Genomic DNA, 26,658 nt, shown 5'->3' with positions numbered 1-26,658 from the left:
CATGTGACCACCAGCCTGGACTCTAGGCAGCTGCTGCCAGCCACAGAATCTGGGCTTCTCCCATGATGGCTGGCAGCAGCTACGCCAGAGCCTGGGCCAGCTGCAGCCTGGAGGCTGCAAACAGCTGCTGCCTCCCTGCCTCAGCCAACAGGCACAGTGCCAGCACCTGTTGCCTTCCCAGAGCCCAGGATGAGAGACAGCTGGGGCCAGGGCAGGGAGGCAGAAGCTGTTTGCAGCCTCCTGACTGCAGCTTGCCCAGGTTCTGGGTAGCTCTTGACAGCCACGAGGTCTGGGTTGCTCCCAGCAGGCATCTGGGAGGATGCAAGCCCTGCTGCAAGCAGCCCAGGATCCATGGCTGGCAGCAGCTACCCAGAGCCTGGGCTGGCCTCAGCCGGGAGGCTGCAAACAGCTGCTGCCTCCCCTGCCCCAGCCCTGGCTGCCTTACAGCCACAACCCAGGCCAGGCAGCAGGTGCCGGTGATGCTCCCCACCATGCTGCCTTCCCCCACCACCTCTGCAGAGCAGCGTGTGGAACCTGGCGTGGCAGGACACTGGGGAGGCACATGAAAGCTGCCTGTTGCTCTGGCCACACTTCCCCTGAAGGTGGGGGCAGCAGTGAGGGGCACAACCCTGTGCTGCTGCCCCTGTGCAGCCCTTCTGTGCGCTGCTGCTCTAGGTCGCATGCACTGTGCTTCAGGAGGGCAGCAGGGCTGGGAGTGCAGCCTCTGTGACTTGGGAGTGGTGGCGCACTGAAGTCTTATTTATTGTCACCAGGCTTTCAATTTTTAGAAAATCTTGTATTTTACCATAAAAAAGGCAATGTTTATGATTATTAATTATACTAATATGCTATGCATCCTGCCATGTACCCCCTACCCTCATTTTGTTCTGGCATGCCGGCACTCCAGCCCCTTCCAAGGTAGACATTGTGGGTTTTTTGGCAGTCTGGCCAAAAAATGTTGCCTACCCCTGGACTAGATGGTCACTTTGGTGGGGATCACCTGAATAAGTGTGAGTTATCTTACCTGACTAGTGCAGGGGGGACTGGACCCAATAATCTTGCGAGGTCCCTTCCAGCTTTACAATCTATGAATTGGGACAAAATGGTGGTGGGAATATTTAAATATTTGCAGTTGGTAAATGTGTGAATCATTATTTTATAATAAAAACAATAAATTTGCTGAACACAAGCTGAGAAATTTATGCCTGCAAGCTTTGTGCATTTGTGTGTGTTGCATGGTGATAGAGCAGTTATAAATGGGAATTAATGGATTCAGTTCATGTACTTCCTTACATACATACTGTAGCAGGCTCCAGGCACAGTCGTGATGCCTCCTGGTGGCCATGTGAGTCCTGCCCCACTCTGGGTCCTTGGGATACCTTCCCTTTCACCTCAACTGCCGTACCTTTGATGCAACTTCTATAGAGTTTAGGGAGGCTGTCCCAGAGTGAGACCACAGTTCAGCTTAGCCTGACCCTTGGCCACTAAATTGTGGCCCTTCTGGCCTTATTACTGCCTCAGTGCACCAGTAGCCTTATGGGTGGTGCTTGTGGCCTCTGCTCTCCCCTGTAGCCACACCCATGCCTCACAGGTGTTGCTCTTCATTCAAAAACCAGCTTGTATGGGCTTCAGCTCTCTTGGGTTTAGCTTGCTGATTGCTCTAGCTGTGAACTCCTAAGCCTCAGCCCACTTGCACTTGTCTAGCTTCTCAGTTCTAGCCCATTCTTGGTTGTGCCTCACTCTCACAAGGTGCAGGCTCTGGCCGTTTTGGCTTTTGCCTGCTCCCCTGTTGCTTACTTGGGACACAGGCTCTGGCCCTCTTGCCCCTTAGCCCTCCCCATCTCGCCCTTTGGGTGTGCAGTCCCTTAGCCTGCCCCGTCTTGACCTTGGAACACAGAACCTGAAGTGCCTTCCAGGCATCCATGGGTAGCCTCTACTCCTCCCCTAAACCTACAGCCTAGTTGTCCTGTCAAACTTGATTAGAAATAAATGCAAGCAAACTGCTTCACAACGAAAGTTATCCCCTAAAGCCTCCCCTAAAGCCTTCCCTTAGAGAGAGGAGAAGTTATCCCCTAAAGTTCACAACTAAAGTTATCCCCTAAAGTTAAAATGAACTAAATGGGTGTTCTGCTGTAATATTTGGATCTGTGACTGCATATGAGCATACACACTATTGTTGGGTGCAGATCAGACTGTCTTGTCTCAGTATGAAATCCAACTAATTATAAATCTGGGGTCAATGTATATAACCAATTAAGTTATTTCTTGAGTATAGAACATTGGAATAAATTTCTAATGCCCTAGAATGACTCTAGACTAGAATGCCCTGCTATTGTTGGGTCTTTTAAAAAGGTGCTCTTCTGAAGTTCACCAGTGTACCCAGTTTGAATTGACTAAGGATATATTGGGAGTGCTGAGGCTTTCGGGACACCTTTACATCTGAATCGAGAAAAATCCTGAGAGAATTTATAGCCACCATAATTTCTTTGCATGAATTCTTTTTTATAAAGCCCCAAGTATTTCAGTGCCGAGACAGAAATGCTGTATTACTTTGTGATAACCAGTCTTACAACTTGAATAGAACATTTTGGAATAGCAGGTGTTCCTAGTGGATCATTCACAAACCACAAATTGTTTATATAAGCAACTTTCCAGATACTAGTTCGTTACAAATTTATGAAAACCAGATTCATGAACTAGTAATGAATTACTATGAATAAAAAGGGACTTAATCTCCTGAATATATTAGTTGGATATACTCCTAGTATTACAAGTGACTGAATTCCTGCCAAGTCAAAGCAGTCAAATGTATTTACTTTGAGACTTTTGGACAGCTTTTGCATTGAGCTGGACTGATGCTTCCTCAGTTTCTACCTTGTATCTTCACAATATTTGTGTCATTGAAATAGACATGCAGGCTGCATATACATGTTGAAATGACCTGGGAGAGAATTCTCCTTATTTTCTTCTCCTGGTAGAAAAATTTACCAGGAGATGCCTCAACAGACATTCAAGTGCTAAGCCTTTAAAGGGCAGAGAGCTTGTAGTGCTGATGCTGTACCGCTAGGTGGCCCCTGTGGGTACATCTCAGGATGTTTTGCAGGCTTCCTTAGTCTGCCTGGTGACAGATGGCAACTTCACAGAGCATCCCAGAGCCCACGAAACAGTGAAGGATTGTAAAGGGGACTTATTCTGCTCCCTTCTTGGCTGGCGTAGTAGAGTCCAGTCCAACTAATACACTAGGAGAAACTGAATATCTCTATGTGGCCAGGGATGCTGCATACAGCTCTTTATGGCACTGGGTTTGGTCTGTAGGTCTAAAGCCTAATTTAAGAGAGCAATCCTTCAAGTTGCTCACTGGTAATCCTGTCTTTTAATGCACAAAAATGGAATATATGTGTAAATATAGATATATCTATAGACAGATATAGATATCAATAATGGATAGATATCAACATTTGGTGAAGAATAGTACAGACCGTACAGAGTTTTTCTTGGATTGATTTTTTTTTTTTTTTTAAAGGCCACCTACTGCCTCCACATCTTCAAAATCTTGTGTTAATGCAGTTTTAGTGTAACTGTCATAAGCTGTCAGACTGGGGAAGTAGAAGGTCACAAAAAAGGACAAGTGGTTCCAATGAACCACTGCTTCATTAAAGCTGCCAAGTACATGCAGCCTTAGTGCATGCTTGAGAACGTGAATCCATGGGAAGACTCAGCAGAAACAGCAATAATTATAGGGGGTTTTTGAGGAGGAAAGAGCTTTTATATAAAATATGCATTATCTTATATGTAGCTTGTATATTTCAAACCCCCTGTTCCCTGCAGGTCTGTTTATAGCATCTTATGAAGTAAGCTGTTGCTTACAAAAGCTCTTGTCTCTCTGAATTGGCTAATCTATAAGATGCCAATGCCTTGCCTCATGCGTGTAATATATTAAAGCTGCAGTAAGTAGTGCTTTTCTACAAAAGCAGGATATCTTATTTTAAAATTGAATTGATGTTCATTGTGACCTTATTTTATGTTACAGTAGCATCCAAAAGCACAAATCAGGTTTGGAGTTATTTTCTACTAGATTCTGTACTGGCACCACTAATGGTATTGGTCAAACTCCTAGGAGCTCACAGGCAACTTCATGTAACAGACAGGTGAGGGACAATAGTGGAGGGGAAAGAAAGGATGGTAACAGAAATGGAAACATGAGTTTAAATAAGCTGACATACATTGCTGAGCAATTTACTAAGTTGGTAATCCATCAGTAAATAATAGCAGACAGTGTGTGCTTTTATAAATGCCTTATTTAAAACAAGGCAGACAAGGTTCTGTTAACAATAGCAGCTGCAACTCTTTTCCTTAATTTACTCAAAGTCAGATATGCAAATTCAAAGGGGGAGTGTTTGTTTTGCACTGTGTAATTGAGTACAATAAGATACCAGTTCATTCTAGTTGGTTTTTTGTTTTTTTGTTTTTTAATATATCAGTCATAGTTTCTCTGTTACTTTGGCACAGAATGACTTATCTATGTACAAATATACATTTGACTAATTGGTTTCTCTCTTCCTGGTATTTTCGTTACTTCTAGTTAAGCTTTAAAGTGAGTATGCAAAGGCTGGTGTATGCTTGGAAATCTGCCAGAATAGTTTTTCCAGAATAATTATGCCTGAAAAAGCCCCTTAATGGACTGGAATCAAGAGTGCCTTTTCTGAATTCTGTTTAATTTATTTGGAAAAGGGCATGTTTAGTTTAAACTTTTATAATGTAGACAAAAACTGACTCTTCATTCCAGTATTGTCTGTTAGCTCAAGCTCTGTTCCAGAACCATTTTTAAATCAGTGCAGAAAAATCAACCTCAAGAAAGTTTATTTTATCCTTCAAATCAATTTTAGCCTGTTTTTTTTTTTTTTTTACTTGAGAAATGGAATGCAAATCCCTCAAGTTTTCCTGACTTATTAAAAATAGGCTTATTTAATTTTAGGGCAGCGATTATTCCTAAATATATTTGGCACTATAAATTCCTAAATATATTCCTAATTCCTAAATATATGGCGCACTAATGCATAACTTTATAGCTCCGTTTGTAAAAATCCTTAACTCTTTAGTACCCAATTGGTGTTAAATAGTTACTGGTAAGTACTGACTACAGTACTTACTACAGTCCAGTTTCTTAACTTCATCATGCTAAACACAAATTTTCTGTGGCTTGAGCTCTGGGGAAATTGATGTATATTGTATAGCTTTAGTTTGTACAGTTAGACTGAATGGTTGATACTTGTAAGATAGAAAATGGCAAGACAGTGCTGTGCTCTGTATGTATTAGCTACATATATCCAGGAGCCAGTAGCCTTAGGACTCTTGCGTTTCATGTGCGTTTGAGACTGCTGTAGAATCCTGGTACCAAAAAAAGGGATGGAATTAGGTAGGTATAATAGGAGTAGGATTTGCTCCAGTCCCCCAGCATGTGTTTCATAGTGCAGTCTGAAAGCTGTTTCATTTCCTTTTCATATAGTCAAACAAGAATGGCTACTTCTGTAATGAAAGAGATCAAATTAACATGTGGAGTGGTCTAGAATAAAAAGCTAAATAAAAGCAAATATAGCTAGATTCTTACTTTAATGCCTGGTGCCTTGACAGCTGGGAGAGAAAAGAGCTCTTGCAAGCCAATGATCTATAATTTTGTGTAATTATTTCTGGTACACTTTTTGGCTTTTAAGACCAGCAGTAAGCTGAATTTTTAAACAATACATATTCTTAGCCAACTGTCTGTGTCAGTGCCTATCAACTTAATGGCTTTTGTATTTTGTGGCTGTATAATGTATAGTAGAATTGATTTTGTATTTTATATTTCAGTGATAGGCGTTTGCTGCAGCCTGCTCAGGTATGTGACATTTTCAAAGGAGTTATATTGGTCATCTGCTACTTCATGATGCACTATGTTGACTACTCTATGATGTACCATCTGATAAGAGGACAGTCTGTCATAAAGCTATACATCATCTACAACATGCTAGAGGTAAGGGCATTTTTATTAAAAGTAAATGTCAAACCATGTTTCCACTGGGTTTTCTAGTATTAGTCTACTTTTTGTATTTTGAGTCTGTTACATTTCTTTAATTAAATCAGTGTAAAAAAAATTAATATACACCTAGAAGTTTAATAATGTGTTCAAGATATTTTCATATGTATATCTTTTAATTGCTGCTTCTGTTAAAATAGCACAAATACCTTCATATACAGTCTGTTTTCTGTAGAAAGTTCAGTTAATTGAGTTAAATTGAGAGAGATCATTTGAAATAATTCCTTTCCTGAAATCTTAACTGCCAGTCAGAATATGATATTTGGGAGGGGGTAGAAATCCAGATAAGAGCTGCAAAGAGACATTTTGCTTCATTAGCAATAAAGGGTCTTTGGAAGAGTAGAGAAATTCATAGGAAAAAAACAGAAAAGTAGGCTGAAAGGGATCTCAGGTCATCCTCTAGTCTACCCTCTCCTTGAGGCAGGATTATCCCTATTTAAACTATCTTAAACAAGTGTCTGTCTTATGTGTTCTTAAACAATTCAGGAACATCCCTCTTGCACAGCTACCAGATACAGTGCCCAAAATACAAAAACACCTGAACTTGCCACAAATAAAGAAAGGGAGTGAGGGCACTGGCAATGTTTTGCCACTGCAAGGACAGGAAGTAATTGTTAAAAATGTACTCGAAGTCCATCTTTTATTAGACCAACTAAATAGCTGGAAAAATTGTTCTTTGCAAGATTTCGAGTACAAACACCCTTCTTCAAGAACAACAAAATCTCCGTGTGCTTGGAGAAAGGTGTTTGTACCCGAAAGCTTGCAAAGAACAGTTTTTTCCAACTAGTTGGTCTAATAAAAGATATGGTCTAATAAAGAGATGGGCAGATGAGAATAGGATGGAAATCAATGCAGACAAGAGCAGGATACTGCATCTAGGGAGAAGGAACCAGCAACACACCTATAGGCTGGGGAACACCCTTCTCATTGGCACAGAAGCAGAAAGGGACCTTGGAGTCATTGTTGGCTCTAGGTTGAACATGAGCCACCAATGCGAGAAGCTGTCAGTAAGGTTAACTGCACCTTGTCATGCATCCACAGATACATCACAAGCGTGTCCAGGGAGATCATCCTCCCCCTCTATGTATCATTGATCAGACTGCAGTTGGAGTACTGCATCCAGTTTTGGGTGCTGCACTTCAAGAGAAATGTGGCTAGCATTGAGAGGGTCCAGAGGAGGTCCACTCGCATGATCGGGGGCAGCAGGGCAGGCCATATGAAGAGAGACTAGAGGGCCTGAATCTATTCACCCTCCACAAGAGAAGGCTGAGGGGGGGGGATCTGGTGGCTGTCTACAAATTCACCGGGGGGATCAGCAGGGAATAGGACATGTCCTATTTCCCCAGGCACCACACGGGGTAACTAGGAATAACAGCCGCAAGTTAATAGAGAGCAGGTTCAGGCTAGACATCAGGAGGCATTACTTTACGGTTAGGGTGGCTAGGACCTGGAACCAACTTCCAAGGGAAGTGGTGGTCGCTCCTACCTTTGGGGTCTTTAAGAGGAGGCTGGATAGACACCTGGCTGGGGTCATATGACTGCAGCATCTGTTCCTGCCCAAGGCAGGGGGTCAGACTTGATCTATTTAGGTCCCTTCTGACCCTAGCTACTATGATACTGTATCACGTTTCCCCCAAAGAACCTTGTCTGCCTCTGTCCTTAGACCAACACAGCTACAAGCAACAACCCTCAAGAGGTCCAGGAAGAGAACCATGTGCCCAGCTACAGAGGAAGACAAAACCCACCAGTAAATGCCAATTTGATGGGGACGGGGTGTTAAATTCCTTCCAAATTCCTGATATGGGGATTGGTTTGACCCTGAGAGGAGTTAAGCCTTCACCCCCGTACTGCTGCCTGCCTCGGCCAGCGATATCTGGATTCCAGCAGGAGCATTGGCACACCCCAGTCAAAATCCTCAGCCATGGCTGCGACCAGTACTCAATGTTTCTGAGCGGGGTGTGGGGAAGGGAAAGAAAAACCTGACATCTGTAGCAACAGGAGGGGGAAAAAATCTTGCTTGGCCTCGTGGCTACTAGTTGCATGGGATAAACAACCTTCACTTTGCGCTGCGACCTGGGAACCACAAACCTGAACTGGAGAGCCAGAACTCCCTTTTCTGTCATTCTGTCTCCACTCTAATTTTATCCCAACTCCTTTAATCTTTTATAATGAAGCCATGTTACTACAGTGCTTGCTTGTGTGTTAAGGAGGAGAGCTATGAGCTAACATTTTATCATAGGTTAGGCTCTTTTGGGTAGGCTGTGGTTTGTCTATAATATGGAGATTTTTTATTCTAAACGCTAGTTATTCTCTCATGTTGTTTGAAAACATGAAATAAGGATCACACTTTATCACCATACTAGGTTAATGCACTTCTTGAAATGTGTTGCATGTGAGCCACCTCCAGATATGTAATTGTGAAGGCTTAGTTTTTTGCGTCTGATTTATTTTTTTAATACATTTTCCAGTGAACTGAGAAATCAGATTGTTGAATTAGGATGGCAGGATCTTGTGCATTTTAAAGATCTAGGACAAGGGTTTCCAACCTATGTCCCATGGGCCAGATCTGGTATGAGGAGCCCCATAATCCAGTCCCTGTTCTGCCCCTTTGACCCACATGTTGTGCCAGATGGCCCCACACCACGTAGCACTCGCTGGGGCCAATGTCCTGGACTGGCCCTATGCCATTCATCAAGCCCCAGGGCCTGATGAGTTTGACCCCTGCTTTAGGGGTTATTCATTCCTATGCCATTTTTAATCTATGATGATAAGGATGATTATCACATAGTGAGTAATGCTTAATGCCATACAGCTTAATGCTACTCAGAATAGCCCTTCTGTGTGTAACCATTTCCAAGTGCTGAGCAAATACAGTAAGGAATTTTTCTAGTAGGCTTAAAAATCTACAAAATTTATCTCAGTTGATTAGAAGGCATGTGAATCACTGGGGGAAGCATTTGAGATTTGCCTTCATCCAGGACCAAACAGAAGCAATTACCATTTTCTAACTGAATAATGCAGAGCAAGGAAGGAATCTCTGCTGCCTGGAATTCTCTGTTCAGCTTTTTGGAGAAAAGTGGGAGTCTCATACTGCTCATAACCACTGTCAAAAATCTATTTGATTTCAGTGCAGCGGGATCAAGCTAAAATCCATTTAATTTGCATTATCTGTCTCAAAAGTTTTAGTGTCTAGTAGCAGGGCAGAGTACTTCTTGCAGCACCTCTTGCACATCTAGTCACATCCAAAGTGTCAGCAGAAAACAGAATGCTTCAGTCCTATAAAATACAGTTGCTTTCAGGACAGCTAAATACTTGTACTGCTGTAGTCTGGGTAAAGTTGCCTTCCAGACTGTAGTCAATTCAGTATTTTTCAGTTTAAAAAAATGCAATAACTAGCCTTACAAGTACATCCTAATTGTTTAATTTCAAACTCAAAAGTTGGAGTGTTTAATATGGAAAAATGATTAGACAAAGATATTTACAATGTCTTGATGTTTTCGGCTATCTCGGAGTCAGAGAAAAATAGATATGCTAGAAATGCAAAAACTTTCCATTTGTGTGCTGAATGCCCCAAGTAAGTATGCTGAGGGGCGCATTCAGCACCATTGGCTTAAAATGACACTCTTCTTTTTTTAGATTCAGACCCACCGGCTCCTGCTCCTTAGGAACACCCAGCGTGCGTTATGCTGGTGACACCTCACTCACCATGGAACTCTGCTGGAGCCGGCATATAGGGGTTAGGTAAGTCGACTTGAGAAAACAGCCAACAATATTGCGTGGTGTTTTTAATCGTTCCAGTCTCACTTAAACTCATTTTAAAATAACCACAAAAAAAAGCTTTTTAAAATCCCCGCAATATTGTGGAGAAAACCAAACTTACCTGACTCTCTAAGCATTATATAGTGGGTGCGCGTCACCAGGCATGATAGGGTATCACTGAGCAGGAGCCAATGGGTGTTGCCTATCTTCAGTTTGACAAGTGAATAGCCGAAAACAATGCCATTGTAAATATGCTTTTCAAGAACTACTCTTCTTAATATAAAGTTTAGAAGTTATAATAGGGAAATGGTAAAATTTCCTATAATGCTATAAAAGCGGCTGATGGTGTGCTAAATGCTGTTCTTAGGCAGCATACGTGGGCATTCAGTATTTAACTTCCCTATTTCTGTTGTTTTTGTCAATTATGTACCTTTTAAAGCTTTTATAATTGAGTGGATGTTGGCTTGAGTGAGTTTTGCTTAATTTTATCGTTTTTGTTTGAAGTTGCTCTTCAATAACTTCAAAATTTAGACCCTTTAACTAGCAGCAGGTAAAATGTAGCACTGATGGCAGGGTAACTGTTGTGAAGCAGAAAGCTTTTTAGTTAATGTGAAATGGTATGGTATTTGCTCATATCTTCTACTCTACTCTGATATCCATTGCATAGTGCTTTTGTGTCTAACTTAATTTACAAAATAAGCATTAAAGGAAAAGTTAATTACTACAGTTTAATAAGTGATGCTGATAGTTTTATCATATGCATCTCTTTACTTTGGTCAGATTCATAAGTAAGAGAAAATTCATCAAGAATTAAGGGTTCCTTTGCTGTTCTTCTGAACTTCCTCTTGCTGGGCAAGATATTTAATTCTGCAGTTCTGAGACTACATACCATATTTACCAGAATACAAGACAACTTTTAATTTAAGACAACACTTCCCTAATCATTTGTTTTAATTTTCCATGTATAGAATATAATTAGTGGAATGCCCCTTCTCTCTTCCTTCCTCCACTGCTGTGGTAGGGAAAGCATCAGTGGGGGTGGTAAGGGGCCAGATCCCTTATCCTTGATTTCCCCCCCTGCTGCTTGCCCCTCTATGCCTGTGCCTGCTCGCTGCTTCCTGCTCCCTGCTGCCTGCCAAACTCCCTTTACCGTCTGCTGTAGCTCTGCTCCTCTGGTGCAGTTAGCTACAGCAGTGGTTCCAACCCAGGCCCAGCTCAGCCCGGCCAGAGAGAAGCTTTGGCAGCTCCCAGCCTAGGTCAAGTCTGGCCTGGAGGGATCTGACCTGGAACGGAAGGTAAGAGGGAGCAGAGGGTGGGGGGAGGGAGCAGGCACAGGGGGGTAGGAGGTGGGGGAGGGAAAGCTGCAGGTTCCTTTCCACACTCTGTGGTCTCCCCCTTGCTCCCCCCACCCCACTGCATGCCCTCTCCCCTGCCAGATGAGCCATTCCAGCCCAGGATAGGCAGCAGCTCAGCTCTGGTTTCAGCCCTGAACCCAGGGCCAAAGCTGGAGCTGAGCAACTTCCTCCCCTAGGCCGGTACTCAAATCTAAGATGAGGTTCTACCCCCCCCCATGCTGATTTGGGGGTAAGGGGAAACCTTATCTTGGATTTGAGTACATAGGGCATATAGTCTCACTGACTATTTGGCTGCTGTATTGAATTTACGGACAGCCAGAATTTGCTAACCACTACTATTTTATGTTCCTTTCAGCATTATCAGTTTCTTGATTTCTGCCTCATTGCGTATGTATTTTGGAATACATTTCCTCAGATATTTGTAGTTTTCCAAATCAGTTCTCATTTTCTGCACTTGTTTCTAATCTGCCTAGGTCAGTGTGCCATTTTCCTTCCTGGGTTTTTTGTTTGTTTGTTTTGTGGGTTTGGGTTTTTTTTGTTTCTGTCAATTAGATGTTTCCTGGTGAATTTAATTTTAATTTGTTCCTTTTTCCAGATCTTTAGCAATGGTGTTAAACAAAACCAAACCAAACACTAATCCTTGTAGCACCCTATTAGATACTTCCTTCTTTCCTCCAGTTTGCTATTTATCATGACCTTTTGCTTTTAAATCATTTGGGGTATAAAAGGTGATGCATGCTGATATACTTTGTTTCATGAAAAACTAAAGTTTGAATCACAGTCTGGTGTACTTTTACATAGGCTGTCATAGTTGAGTGCGTTATCCAGGGTCCAGGATTTAATTTTAATAAATCAGGGTTTCATATCCAAGTCCTGCTGAGATAGTGGTAGTTGACTTGAGAGGAAATAACACCGTTAGTTATATGATACCCACAACTACAGTAGAGAGTTGGACATTTTTTTTAGTGGAAATAGAATCATAGAGTCAAAATGAGGGCAGGAGATGAGCTATGAAAAATAAATTAATTTTGAAGACTGTTATGTGAGTTGGACATTAATTATGGCAATGTATGCAAATAACTTTGCCAGAACAAAAATTCTAATATTATTTAGAAATATTAAAAGTTCTCTGTCTTTAGGTGGCTGATCGTCTGTTTTCCTCCTTTGGACAAGATATTTTGGATGCTCTTTACTGGACGGCTACAGAACCTAAAGAGAGAAAAAGAGCTCATATAGGTGTGATTCCTCACTTCTTCATGGCAGTGCTGTATGTCTGTATCCTTTCAAGTTACAAAATATTCTCAACATATTCGAGTTGATTACTTTAAAGCACAACTACTATACAGTTTATATTTCAAGATGTCAGTTTTCCTAAAATTATGTATTAACACTATAAAAAAATACTATTTCCAATGTTTCATATTTTAATGGCTGACTGAAAAGCTTTTAACCTGCCAGAATATAAATTCAGGGTTATAGTGTTCATAAATAAAATCTACCTGTGCTGCCTTTACACATCCCCCATATCATGTCTTTCATCATGACATTAGGACCCAAACCAGACTTCTCATCTACCAGGCTGTTGTCATCCTTACCCTGTTGTATGGGTGTGGAGCCTGGACAACATACTGAAAACACCTGAAGGCCTGACATTCCAGTGTCTTTAGAAAATCCTCCATATCAATTGGAAGGACAGAAGAACAAATTCCAGTGTTCTGGCCCAAGCAGATGCCATGAGAAGCTGTGTTTTATACAGTACCAGTTCTATTGGACAGGAAGTCATAAGGATGCCTGTCAGCCAGTTCCTGAAACAGGTCCTATATTCCAGCTCACCAGTAAACACGGCTCTAGGGGTGGGCAAAAGAAGAAATTTGAGGACACCTTGAAGGCCAATCTGAAGAAATGTGATATTAACATCAATGCGTGGGAGACTCTAGTTTAGTATAGTTTTGGAATTTCACCTTTAAGTTATTTAGCTGCTCATTTGTCTGAAACCTCATGCCAGCTGGGAAAAGGCAGCAGTTCATTACTTGGATGTTAAAAGAGTCTTAAAATTTATTTTCTTTTCTTGTGCAGAACAGATCCCTTCAGGTAATTTTCCTAGATTATTTGCCTGTCTCTTCCTCTCTCAGATTCTGAATTGGTTCTTGAGCTGTTTTGAATTCTTATGGTCTTTCTGATACTCTTGACTCCTAAAAATATGGAAGTTTTTTCATAATTAAACTAGGGTCCAAGGCAGTTCCCCTTAAAAAATATCCCCATTGTTAGGATAGCAAAGCGGGGCTCTACTCCTGCTTTCAGTGTACAGTACAGGCATCTGCTTTTGTTGAGTCTTGTGTTTGGGCAGTACTGTGGTCAGTTCTACAGCAAGGCTCTGAGCATCCACCCACCTATTACTTGATATGCAGGTTAGGAGGTTCCTAGGGGCAAGTACGCAAAGAATTATTTGAGATATTGTACCTGCATATTTCCCTGTGTCCTCCTTCCTCTGCTTTCATTCCTGTCATATTTACATTTATGCCTGTGACAAAGAATGAACTGAAATAGTGATGGGTCTTGCACTTCCCTCAGTGTGCCTTGGTGTGGTGTGTGTGTGTGAGAGTGTTCAGGGGTACCTGTGTAGACGATACACAGCAGTTAGCAGAATCTTTGATCTTTGGCAGAAGGAGCTTATGCATGTCCCATAATGGACTGTACACAGGGACAGCATATTTCAAAGACCCTCCATTTGATAAGTAACTCCTTTTCTCTCTCTAGCAAGAATACTGCCCCTAATAAAATTTAATATTGATTGGGAAAGGATGCAAAAACTAGCAGCTAGAGTAATGGTCCTAGAATTACTAGGTACTGGCAACAGAGAATGACAATAATCTCTCTCTTCTCTCAAATAATTCTTCCTTTAACAGGAAACCTTGATGTAGCCCAGGACAAGTGAAGCAGAATATTTTTTTACATTTGTGGTAATACTGGTATTTCTTAATTACACAGAAGTGCACTTTTCAAATGTCATTTACCTTAACATTGTTGTCTTCAGTCTTGCATGCCATTCTTATAATGGTGCAAGCAACTACCCTTAATGTAGCTTTCAACTCCCACAATAAGTCACTGCTTACTATCATGATGTCTAATAATGTAAGTAAATGGAGTAAATTGAATGTGTACTTCAGACAAATATAGTTATTCAAGATTTGAATAATAAATAGATGACAGTTTAGTGTTATTGTTCCATGGGAATTGATGTTTATAGAGTGTAGACTAACTTCACTTACGTATCCTAAATGACCCAAGACACAGAATGTATACAGACTTGATTGGCTTTTTTTAATGAAAAAAGTATATATTGAATATCAATTCCATATATGTAAAGAAACTAACTGTTGGTATTTAAAATTACAGTTTGTTGAAATAAAAGGAAGTGTTTTCAAGAAATTTGAGAAGAACAATCTTTTTCAAATGTCAAATAGTGGTATGTATATTTGCATGGTTTGGACAAAGTAGTCATTTTAAATTTACCATTTTTTAGAAAATTGTTCCATTATGTTTATAGTTTTATATGTATAAGCTGTAAATTGAAGTGTGATCACTCTGCCCCAAATTCTGTATTTCTGTTACTGCATTGTTCAACAGGACTAAAATGAGGCTTTGGGTCAGAAATATTGTATTCACTCAAATGACTATTCAGAAGATCCTGTCCACACTGTCTAACAATGACGTTGGCAGAAGTCATAGGGTCATTGTTATGTTGGTGAACTTTGAGGGCATATATGAATGTTAAAATAGCATGTTTTCTCACAAGAATAAAACAATGTAGTCCAATAAATAGTCTTGTAGAAAAGTTAGTTATAAATTATTGCAGTTTTTTAGAACATGTTACAGCAAAATTATTTACAAATTAGACAAACTTAAAACTTTAAGAGGCTTTAAGATACAAAGTTTGTACTTTTGGTTCTCATGGCCATTTTGTGGAATATTAGTATAGAAATTTGGAAAAATTCTCAACTAGATTAACTGCTCCTCCAGGAAAAGATGCTTTAAATAGCCTCTGGCTGAAGTATTTTGTTTATACTAAATATTAGAAGATAATGGCTTCAGTACCTTGTTATTTAATGTTGTGATGCCTTGAGCTATAGAACTGTGTTGAGACAATAGTGAGGGTTCTTTATTCCTGGTTTCTTATCAGACCTTTGGCACAAAAAAAAGGGGACGAAAACTTGAGGGGTATATGACATCATAGGCAAAAATTACTTAATTTTTACGGGAGTGTACAAACACATATTTAATAAGCTTTCATTTTCTCACTGAGACTCTACTTTAAAAAAAAGAACAGGCAGTTCCATCTAAATTAGGCCAATAATTACCTATAGAAATGGTATTTATATATAAGAAATAGTTTGGATAGTTTCTAAAGCCAAATTTTAGCGAACTTTTTTAGTGCTTGAACATCTGGCTTGCATTTGTTGGACAAAGGTATTGTTTCTATCTACTTCACTTTACTCTCTTATAAATTTGGTGTGATGCTGCTGTATGTAACTGAAAAGATCAGTGTTTTCATGGTGCATATTTGAGTACATAAGTTGTTTTTTTTTTTAATAAGTATCCTTTTACAGTATGCTATATTACTCTTATCTTTTTATAAAAGTCTGCAAGAGCCAGAAAATTAATACTATTGATATAGTAAAGGCAACTTTTAATTAGTTGAAACTGGGGTAATTTCTGATGTTGTACCTTAAATACTAAATTTAAACAGTAGAATGTGGGGTATAATGATAATTAATGTAATCACATTTGTACAGGTAAAATTTGATTACCTGAAAGTTCACAGAAAGGGTCTGAGAGGCTAAAGCAGACTCTTAAATTTGAGAGAACATTCACTGTAAAGATTTGTAATATTCGCGCTGTTACTTTTTTGTACCATATGAAATCATAAGGCTAAATCTAGTTCATGGGTTAGTTAAGTTCTTAAAATGACTGAAGGCTATGATTATCAGCCACTTCTTATTTCTTTTGTGAATAATGACCAACAATACCATGACAAAAGAGGGCAAATATATATTTTCTACCTTATTCTTCAGTATTCTTTGTTGTAGTCTCTAATGTAAACTTTCCCTCCTTGCCGTAGGGCAAAGTAAGGCCATGCATTATACCAGATGGTTATGGAGCACATGCAAGAATGCACAAAGCAAGTTAGTTTGTTCAGTAACTAACTCTTGCTGGAACAATTTATAGAATACTCACAAATTACAATATTTTATCTTTTTAGGCATAGAATATAGCAAATTTTAATTGGGATTTTTTTTCACGGGTTTTTTAAATTTGAGGTGTAATAATACTAATCCAACATTAAAGCTAGCATGAAGATAAGCCCAGTGAATGCAAATTCACTGAATGAAGAAAGCACAGTAGTATGATTGTTTATATATACAGTAGTAACCCTTTTCTACTGGTTTCATACTTCCTTTGCATATAGTATACAAAAATGGATTAGCATACTGTAAAATAAGTCCTGTAGTACCTAATAAGTCCTGTAGTACTAAAACGTTAGAAGATCAACACTAGTTCTAGAAATAAGGGGGAGTTTTTATGAAATCTTGAAGGAAATTTAAGATACCATATTTTCTCACATACAACATACACCTTTCCTCCGGAAATCAACCCCACAGAATTCAAGTATGTGTATTAAGTGGGGAAACTGATTTTTTTTTTGCCCAGAATAAAATTACTGTGCTTTGATTTGTGCTCCACAGTGTATTAGCCATTGCATTAATATTCAGGCAGCTGAGGGAATCAGTTGACTTAATTGCCTGTCGTTCTTCACTCTGAGGTACTCTTCATTTTAATAGTCTTGATGTTCTACTAAGCAAGCTTAATCTGTCTGAGGGCAATCTTGCTGCTAGCAATGTGCTCCTGGTCTTTAGATTGATCCACTGAAATTTCAGTTTCCAAAACAAAACAACAGCTAGAACTGTCTCACTTAGATGCATTTTTATTTTTATATATAAAATAAATAAAATGTTTGTTTATGAATGTGTTTATACATAAACAAAATGTTTTTGGTGTAGTTTAATATTTTAATACTGTGTCTGCGTGGTGACATTGAGATTGCTGTCAGATGTGAAGGCATGATGGGATCTAATCCGTGATTCCAACAATCATACCTCCTTGATGTGCCACAGATGCATGGCAAAAGGCGGGATTTTGGGGATTGTGATTCAGATCCAAATCACGCCTTACTTGCCAGTGCAGGGAGAGCCTAAAATCATAATCCTGGGCTGCACCTGTGCTGGCAAGGTGCTTGACAGTCAGCTGATTGTCAGTTAGCAGCAGCAGAGGGGAGGCGATAAGGGGAGCTGGTGGGGCGGGGGAGACCAAGAGGCCTGATGCCTATGCCCCCCCAGTGCCTATGCCCCTGCTGCTTACCTACCCCTACTGATCCCCCAGCCCACACCTTTGGCTGGTTTGAGACCCACCATAGTTGCAGCTGATTCAGTGGCTACTGACTCCAGGCAGTGGCAGCTCTGGCCAGCAGCTGCACGTTCTGCCCTGGTACTCGAATCCAAGGTGAGGCTTCCCCTCCCCCCAGTGTTGAATGGGGGGCGGAAACTGTCTTGGATTTGAGTGTATATATGATGTGTCTTGTATTTCAAATACTACATTACTGTTTCAAAATGAATGTCCTAATGTCTTGCATAAAAATGAATTGGATTCTTCCGAAGATTTAAATTGCACCAAATCCTGCTCGCCCCTCCAGACATGCAAAGATCTGCTAGCAGTAAAACATTGCAGTTCAACATATTGCAGATAGTCAAGGCCTTGCAGTTGGAGTTAAAGGATCTGTAATTACATTTTCTGATGCCACGGGATCTACTGTAGTCCTGAGATGTCATCTGCAACCAGAGTAACATGTTTCTGGCATCAAACTTGTTCCCATTTCCATAAAAGCATATGGAGATTCATAGTGTGACAGTTGTTCTGTGCCTTTAGAGCAACTATTGTACTTCTCTCTCTTCTAATAAGAGTTTCTCAAGGACTATTTCCCAATGAATCTGGACTGTAGTTACCGTGGCTGTAGTTTTAATTGTATAAAAAAGGTTAAGAATGAACTAAATATGAATTACAGTAAAAGCTCTGTTATTCAGCAGTCCCAGGAATGGGGGATGCCAGTTAATCAAATATGCTGGCTAATCAAATGTGCACCATCTGGTGCACTCCCCAGCATCAGTGTGCCAGGGGACAGGGAGGGGGGCCCCGCACAGGCTGCTTTGCCCTGGGCCATGGGCTGAAGAAGTGGCAAAATAAAACTCGACTCACGGGGACGAAACCGGAAGTTCCCCAGAAGTGGTACTTCCAGTTTCACTTTTGCCGCATCCCTTGGATGTCGGTTAGTAGAGTTTTCCAGCTAATAAAGTGCCGGTTAACACAGCTTTTGCTGTAAAAGAAGTAGTAGTAAATCTAAAGAATATGCTCTGTTATAGAAATGGGTGAATGATCACTGCATTTATACAGTTCTGGAGTTAGTAAATGATAAGAAAGCTGTCTGTAAAGAGAAGATGCTTCACCACTAGTGAGACTTGGAATGGTAGTTTCTCATATGCTTTTAAATCTGCTTTATCTTCTTTGAGCTCTGCTCTGTGTTAAACTGGTTTCTTCATGAAAAACTGATTTCTTCATGAAAAGCCTTACATCTATGTGGTGTGGAGCTTATATGAATTTGTAGCTTCTTTCTTTTAGTTCACTGAATTCCAAATTTTTCCGTGTTGTTAAATCTCTCTTCCAGATGTGTCCAGTATTTATTAGCAAAATGCTATTATTTCAAAAACACCTCAGTCTGTTCTTTACCACCTTTTAACTACTGCTTTCATTTTTCTTTCTTTGTCATTCTTTCACTTGTTTTTCTTGATTTTTACTTTCACTGCTCCATTCTTCTCTCTGTCTGTCTCATTGTTATAATAAGTGAAAAGCCCTTTTAGTTTGGATTCTCTGTTTTCCATTTCTGAAAAAGTAATTTCCCACTTCCTGCTCCCCGTTTTCACGGCATTCTTCTAATCCTGTTGTTCATTCCAGACACTATACTACTTTTTTTCTTGTAAAAGGACTTGAAATGGCTGCTTGTTGTCTGATATTTCATTTCACTTATCATTCTGTTCTTGATCCTTCCTAAGCTGTTTTTTTTCCTGGTCATTCTAATGAGACAGCCCTCAGTGGGGTTGTTAATGACTAGCTGAGCTAAATCCAAAGGACCTGCTTCTATTCTTATATTTGTTACTTCTTTCTGATGCTGCAAATTTTACCTTTCTGCCTTTACTTCAACAAGCATGTATTTGTTTTGTTTTATTTTTCTTGTTCTCTATTCTAATGATTTTCTGTCTGCTTGCTTGATGCATTATGCAGAACATCTTGGGAGATTATTTTGCTAAAGATACTTATCTGAAAGAAGTACCAGTCCTTGGGGTTTGCACCTGTGCTTAGGCCTAATGCTGAAAATTCTCAGAAATTAAACTAGGGGGATCTCTGAATGGCTGGAAATTTCAATCCAATTTGCATACTATTCTCTGGTTCGAGGAATCTGTTATAAAGTAGTAAATATAGAAGTTGTACTTTGAGCACTTTGATTCTGTTCTTTTTAAAGGCTTGTTGACCTTCTAAGGCTTGTGCTTCATTGTTCTGACCAACTTGGGAACATTCTTCAGCACTGTTGCACTTTAGCTTTAGAGGCAGTATGGTCAATACAGCCACTTACAATTTTTAGAAACAACAAATGGTTGTATTTCTTGCTTTCTTTCTCTACTGCATTGAGAATAGGAAAACTGTCCAGTGCTTTGAAATACATAACAAGTGGAGTCCTTGGAGCCAGCATGCCTTAAATTAATTATCTCAGCATCGGTGATGACTCAGCTAGATCAGTGGTTCTCAATTTTTTTATATTCAAGGCACCCCTCCATAACCTATGCATTGAACAACACCCCATTTCAAAAACTAACTTACTGATTACATTACTTACCTCCTTGCAGTGGGGACAAGGGAATGTCCATGCAGGGACAAGCCTGAGCCTGTACTTACCTGCTTATCTCCTCACATGTTGTGGTACTCTTCAAAGGATATCGGGGCAGCCTGAGCTGCCCCAGTACCCTGGTTGAGAATCACTGAGCCAGATGATATCATGATGCATCAAGTTTTGGAATATATGATACTTCCTGTGGGTGCCAAGATATAAAAGTTTTGGTGTTGAAGGAAAAAGAAGTGATGTCCCCATGGCAGTATAGTCACATGGGTTTGAGAGTTTGCACAGAACAATATAGTTTCAATAGTAGATTCAGCAGTGGTACTTCAACCATTCAAAGCAACTGGTTAAAAATATCACAATGGAGTCACTGGTATGCTGTGACCAGGTTTCAGATCAGTGGTATATGTAACCAAGGGTGGAGAGTTAGGGCACATGTATAATAAGTTAACAAAGGTAAAGCAAGGAAAGGTCCATGTGTCAGCTGTACAAGTAGCTGTCCAAATGTGTGTGCATGCTCCCACAGTAAATGAAAGTGACCTATGATAGCTCTTTCACTGAGGATGGGAAGAGCTAAAATGAGAAGTCTTGTTGTGGTGGAAAATATTAATGGCTGCTGTCAGCAGTGTCATTAATTAAGAAATCATTGTGGATACTGTTGAAGATGTCAGTTCTGCTAAACAGATGACAGAAACTCTGTCCTCTTTCTTCTGTCTCCTATTTTGTCTTTCAAATTCCTGTTTCTCACCAAATTTAAAGGGGTTCTGTTTATTGAAGTCTCAAACCATTCCCTGAAATTTTGGAGTTGATTTACAGCTTACAAGATTGGCTAGCATTGCATGCAGCAAAAATAAACATGCTTTCTTATGAAAGAAATAAAATCAGCTCTCCAAATCCCCTGTACTTTTTCATTGGAGGTTAAGTTTGGAGGAATTTGCTGCTTCTTAAGTTGGTGCCTATTGTCTTTTGCTCTTGGGAGGACACCAAGCTAAAGGACAAATAGTCTGGTTTGGTAGGGCAAATCATAGGGTTCTATGTCAAGGTTGACTTTTACCTTTCTGACAGAAGAACTGATAGTTTCTTCCAGTTTTCTTTTAATACTGTTTTCTTTGACTCTGATTGAATAAGAGAAGGATTTTGTCTTTATGTCTATAATGATGCTACTGTAATATAAATAAATAAACCTTTTCTTTGGAATTTACCTTTTAATTTTTCCCCTCCCCCCAGATATAAAGGAAAGATTCACCAACTATGTATTATTACTAATAGTGTGTCTAAGAAACATGGAACAGTTCTCATGGAATCCAGGTAATTAAGACAGTGGAAAAAAATGTGAGAGATTTTAAAAATGGTATAACTTTGTATAGTCTAAGCTGTATGTAGTAGCATCATTTGACGGTCAGAAAATCAGCTAACATAGGTCAGTTGGTGTCAGTGCTGGCTGTTTGTAGCCCTGAGGCTGCCCGACTGACTGGGTCCTGCATTTTGAAGGCTTCTATTAGTCTACAAACAGACATCACATTTGTCTTGGGATAAATCCTAAACGTTTCACAAGATAAGAGATGCTAACGGTTTATCCTGGGACATCACAAAATGCATCTGAGGAGTTATCCCAGGATCGCATCATTGAAACAGACAGAAAACCACCAATGCATTCAGCTCCTCCTCACTAAACCCTTATTAGACGAGAGAGGTGTGTACATGCCAATCCTGGAACATTTCTGCTCCAGGACACACACAGGTACAACTTGTCAAGAGACAAATGCAATGTCTATTCCTAGCGTTAGAAGTAAGCCTCTCTGAATAAGGGTGATGGGGTGCAAACAGCTAGGCAGAGGCTGAGTAGATGCTAGGACTAAGAAGATAAAGAGCCTTAATGAGGTTCAATCAGGCTCTTCCCTCACAAAGTAGCAGGCAGGCTTAAATCAAATCCAGATATACAGTAGAATTTATCAGTATATACTGTATACTGACAGGTTATAGCTTACATTCCATAATGGCTTTAGGTTTAGGTTCCTTGCCCTCTGCTAAAATAGGGGTTACAAGCTAACTGTGGGTGTATAGAGTCGGAGCAAACAGCTCTGTGAGACCACTGAAGTGTTCCAGCTTATGGCTGTGGATTTATCCTAGCACCTACATGGAAACGGGTGAGCTCCAGCTGAACTGGGAAGCAGCACTTTTTGACATAATTGTACTGTTAACTAAGATTACAGACAGCCCCGATATGAATGACCCAGGTTCTATTGTACTCCCACAGGCAAATCTGTTGGCAAATAATTGTAAAGATAGCACTAGATAAATCACATTGAGGTCATGCTAGGAAATAGATATTTCTACAACTGGCGGGGGGGGGGAGGGGTCACAAACATGTCTGCGGAGGACCCCAAGTTTTTCCCTGCTGTCCCACTGTTTGCCTCAAGAAACAAACCAGGGCTTGTCCTGGGACAACTCCTTGTCCTGCAGGCCTCTGCTCCAGACCCAACAAGTGCAATGAACCCCCAAATCATTCACTGTGACCCACTGTAAGAGTGCAAATAAGTCTCTTCTGACTGTAGTGTAATTTTTACTTCTTACTTTAGAAATTTCTCACTGAATTTACACTAGCTTTTCTTTTAATGTAGCAGGTTGGCAATGCATGTAGCGATATCAGGCTAGATTCCATGGCCTTGTTTTCAGTGGGAAGAAGTATATTTAGTACATGATAGCTGATTGACCTATACTTTGTTGAAGCTGCTGCACTGAGCAGAATTACTATATGGTTGTTTTTGTTTATCTGATATCTACTTCTACAGTATAACTGACTTCAGTATTTTTCTGCCCTTCAGATCACCTTTGGGTGTTGTTGCCAGATGTTTGCATGGTGATTGGATCAGAAATTGCAGTAGATATTGTGAAACATGCCTTTATAACAAAATTTAATGACATCACAGCAGATGTAGGTATACATTTGGATTGCTGAATAATTTTTAAGTTGTGGTAGTTTACTCTCCTAAAAAGTGTTACAAAATGTTAAATAAGATTGATTTAATGCAGGAAGTGTTGTAATCCTTTTGCTATTTAAAAATGAGTGTCATTTTGTAAATTTGTAATTATTTTCCTGTTAATACACTTCTGAGAATGAATTCAATGTGCCAGAAATACTTCTGCTTCTAAATTAATAGTTCTAGATCCATAAATTAGAGTTGAGACTCTTGTGTAACAGTCACAGTTCACAGTAGTAGATCATTTATTGAGAAAGTTTCTACTTCAGGATAATGGAAAGTAAATATTTGTTTTATATATTAGTAAGGCAGTATGTCCTCTTCCTAAACAAAGTAGGTATGAGATGCAATGAAAATTTCAGAAAAATCTATTTCTTTTCAAGTCTATTAGATCTTTGTATTGAATACAGTTTTAAAGATGGAATCTGGAGTCAGGCTATTTTAGTTATTCTTTCCGTCCCTGCAGCACTGAATATTAAGTAGGTTGGCTGTTAGTTTCCCATTCCTGTAATTTCCTGGGGCATATAAAGTATGTAGTCCTTTAAGGCACTGGAAGGAATTGTTTATTGTATATTAACGTGGCACAGATGTTTTCTTTATTTGTCTTTTAAAAATAAATTGTGTATTCAAATACACTTTATAAATCTGAGAAGAGATGGATTAGCATTTCTTTGTAGCTACTAAAATCCCCTTTTCAGGAAATGAGGTCAAAACTTTGAAAGTGCTATCATTTTCAGTATCTCCATAAAATAACTAGATTGTATGGTCTAGAAACAACTTTAATAGATACACTTAATAAGCTCCCTTATGCCAGAGGCATTTTATGCATGCCCTAGTTTTGTGTAAAGTGTATAGAAAAATGGAATAGTGAAATGAAAATAGCCAGAAATACAACATGCTTCAGTGTGCCAAATCAGTTGGGGGAGGTGGACGGTTCCCTGTGAGATTTTGTTTAAGGAATTCCTTTACTATTATTATGTAGCCTTCTAAAGATGTAGAGCTATTGAGCCTGACTTTTTGGAGGGGCTGACCACCTGGGGTGCAAGTTGAAGTCAGACCTGCAGTTTTCAATCTCATTATCCTTAAAATAGATACCATTCCCCATTCATAACAAAATATGTTTTAAGTAGCTTTCTTAAACTTTTTCTCCCATTTGCCTGTTACAACTTTCTTTATTTGCTTAATATAAAACCAGGGGTTTGGTTATTTGTTCCTTTTGAGTGTTATGATTTGATATAACTTCTAATTCTAGTTACTAAATAAATTTTTAAAATAATTTGCCTTCCATGTACAGCAGGTTCATACTTTTGTTCTGGTAGTCTTGATCCAGGTTTGTGGTTCGAATAAACATTATGTACCATAAAGATGATACTTTTAATCTTCATTGTGCTATGGCTAGATTTACTAAAGGCAAAGATTTCTTAGGGTGATATCTTTTATTGGACCAACTGTAGTTGGAATAAAGGTAGACAAGCTTTTGAATGCAAGACATTTTGTTGTGCGCGACATGTAATGTCATTCATGAAAGACCCCAAAACTCAAGAGTTTACATAAGCAAAATCAGTACTCCACAAGTAAAAGACATAATCATTAAGCACGATAAAACAGTGCATTATAACAACTTTAAAAAATATACATGAAGAATACAATATCAGATCGACTTTGAAGGTGTTAAGTGGAATTAATCTGCCTATTTGGAATTGTGCCAGGATAATGGAGGAGAGAAGTGAGGAGGATAAAATTGCAGATGTTGCATCTTGCAGTTTTACAGCGAACAGAATCCTAGTGAAGTTTAGGAGGCCAGTTTGCTTAAACTGGATGTTAATACCCTTTTGGTGAAACTGAAATCCAAACACTGAATTATATAGGTTTGCATTTCAATACTGTCATATAAATTTGTATATAACTGCCATATTGGCCATAGTAGAAGCATTCATGTTGCAACCCCTGTCAGATTCCAACAAATCTGATAAATTCTGCTAAATACCTTGTCACCAACAATCTCAGACATGTGCAATTCTGGAAAAACATACAAAAGAAGATATCATTAGTTTTAGAGGTGCACTGATATATCAGTCTATATTGGATCAGCACTGATTAAAAGGAAAATTGACATTATTGGCATTTGGCTTTTTTTAGCTGGTATAGCCAATAATATCACCAATAAGTGTCATGTGCACGCACGCAGCCACAGCATGCACACAACCAGGAATCTAGCCAGGCAGCTTGGAGAGCAGCATGCAGCCAGTAAGTCTGTGGAGGGGGAGGGGCATGGGGCAGGGAAGATGGAGGCCCCCATGATGAGAGGGGGACTGGGTTAGGGGCAAGCACTGCCCAGCCAGGGCGGGGCATGGGATGGAGCCACAGACAGCTCATTCAGGGGGTGTGAAGAGAGGGGGGGGTGGCACCCCACTGCTGTGTGCACCCCTGGGGGAGACGGGGACATGTCTGCCCCAGATTTGTGTGCGGGGCAGAGATGAGCTGCCCGCTTGGGGCCAGGGGCTGTGCCAGCCTCTTCCCAGTGTGGGGGCTAGGCTGGGGCTGTACTTGGGGCAGGAGGCATGGGGAGTGGGGGGCTACAGGGTGGGCTGTGGCCACCCCAGAATTCTCTGTAGCCCCCCCTCCCAGCACTGCCGCCTACCCTAAGAGCAGCCCCAACCCAGGTGCCCCACCTCCCCCTTTCCCCCCGCTGCTGGGAAGAGGCGAGCACAGCCACTGAGCTTGCAATGGGCCACTTGTTCTTGCCCCATGCAAAAATTGGGGGTCTTTAAGAGAAGGCTGGACAGATATTGGCTAGGGTGTTATGACCCTGGCACTCGTTCCTGCCCGGGCTGGGGGGGTTGGACCTGATAATCTGTTTAGGTCCCTTCTGACCCTAAGCACTATGAAATCTGAGGGAAATACACCCCTCATGCCTTCCCTGTCGGTGCATGCAGCATCGGGGAGCCATTCCCCCTTCCCAACCTACCCTCCCCCCCACACCCTCCGGGCAAGCCACTCATGGCTCTTGTCCCATGCCCTGCCTCGCCCTGGCTGGACACCAACTGCCCCTGCCCCAGCTCCACTCTCTTCCTCACTGTGGGGGCCTCGATCTGTTCCTCCCCATCACTACCCTTCCCTTCCCTTCCCTGCCCCCCCCCCCCCCAACTTATCAGCCTAATGCTGATCTCCAAGCTGCCAGGCTGCATATTGGCTGTGAGATTATTAACTAGCCATGCCGGCGGATACCAGTCAGTCATTGTTATTGCCCAAAAAGATCTTTATCATTGCACCCCTAATTTGTATCAATGCATTCTTGCGTATCTTTAGAAAACTGGTTACCTTAGTTGTCCCGATTTGTCCAATATCTATTCCTTGTTATACAGCAGTGTATGCTACAAAATAGGGCTGAATCCATCAGCTGGTGCACAAGCCTTGTAAAACTCTTTTTTTTATAGAAACACTGTATTGTTAAAATTGTGTCGCTTCTGTACGTTTTCAAAACACATTAAT

General features: G+C 40.4%; 1 protein-coding gene across 4 annotated transcripts in view; it reads left to right on the top strand.

The window, feature by feature from the left end:
- TAPT1 (transmembrane anterior posterior transformation 1) overlaps positions 1–26,658 on the top strand; it is an 89,044-nt gene that overhangs the window by 47,422 nt on the left and 14,964 nt on the right. For 3 of the 4 annotated variants that reach the window (XM_019479919.2, XM_014607678.3, XM_014607677.3), the window contains 7 exons: positions 5,848–6,010; positions 7,737–7,820; positions 12,327–12,462; positions 14,222–14,319; positions 14,584–14,653; positions 21,413–21,493; positions 23,011–23,120. In XM_019479919.2, coding sequence (XP_019335464.1) covers positions 5,848–6,010; positions 7,737–7,820; positions 12,327–12,462; positions 14,222–14,319; positions 14,584–14,653; positions 21,413–21,493; positions 23,011–23,120 — 742 coding nt within the window. The remainder of the gene's footprint in view (positions 1–5,847; positions 6,011–7,736; positions 7,821–12,326; positions 12,463–14,221; positions 14,320–14,583; positions 14,654–21,412; positions 21,494–23,010; positions 23,121–26,658) is intronic. The other variant, XM_014607673.3, reaches the window with a different exon arrangement.

This window comes from Alligator mississippiensis, chromosome 2 (assembly GCF_030867095.1).
Source record: "Alligator mississippiensis isolate rAllMis1 chromosome 2, rAllMis1, whole genome shotgun sequence".
Lineage (NCBI taxonomy): Eukaryota > Metazoa > Chordata > Crocodylia > Alligatoridae > Alligator > Alligator mississippiensis.
The sequence above is the reverse complement of the archived record's forward strand: the minus strand, read 5'-3'. Positions and strand labels throughout refer to the sequence as shown.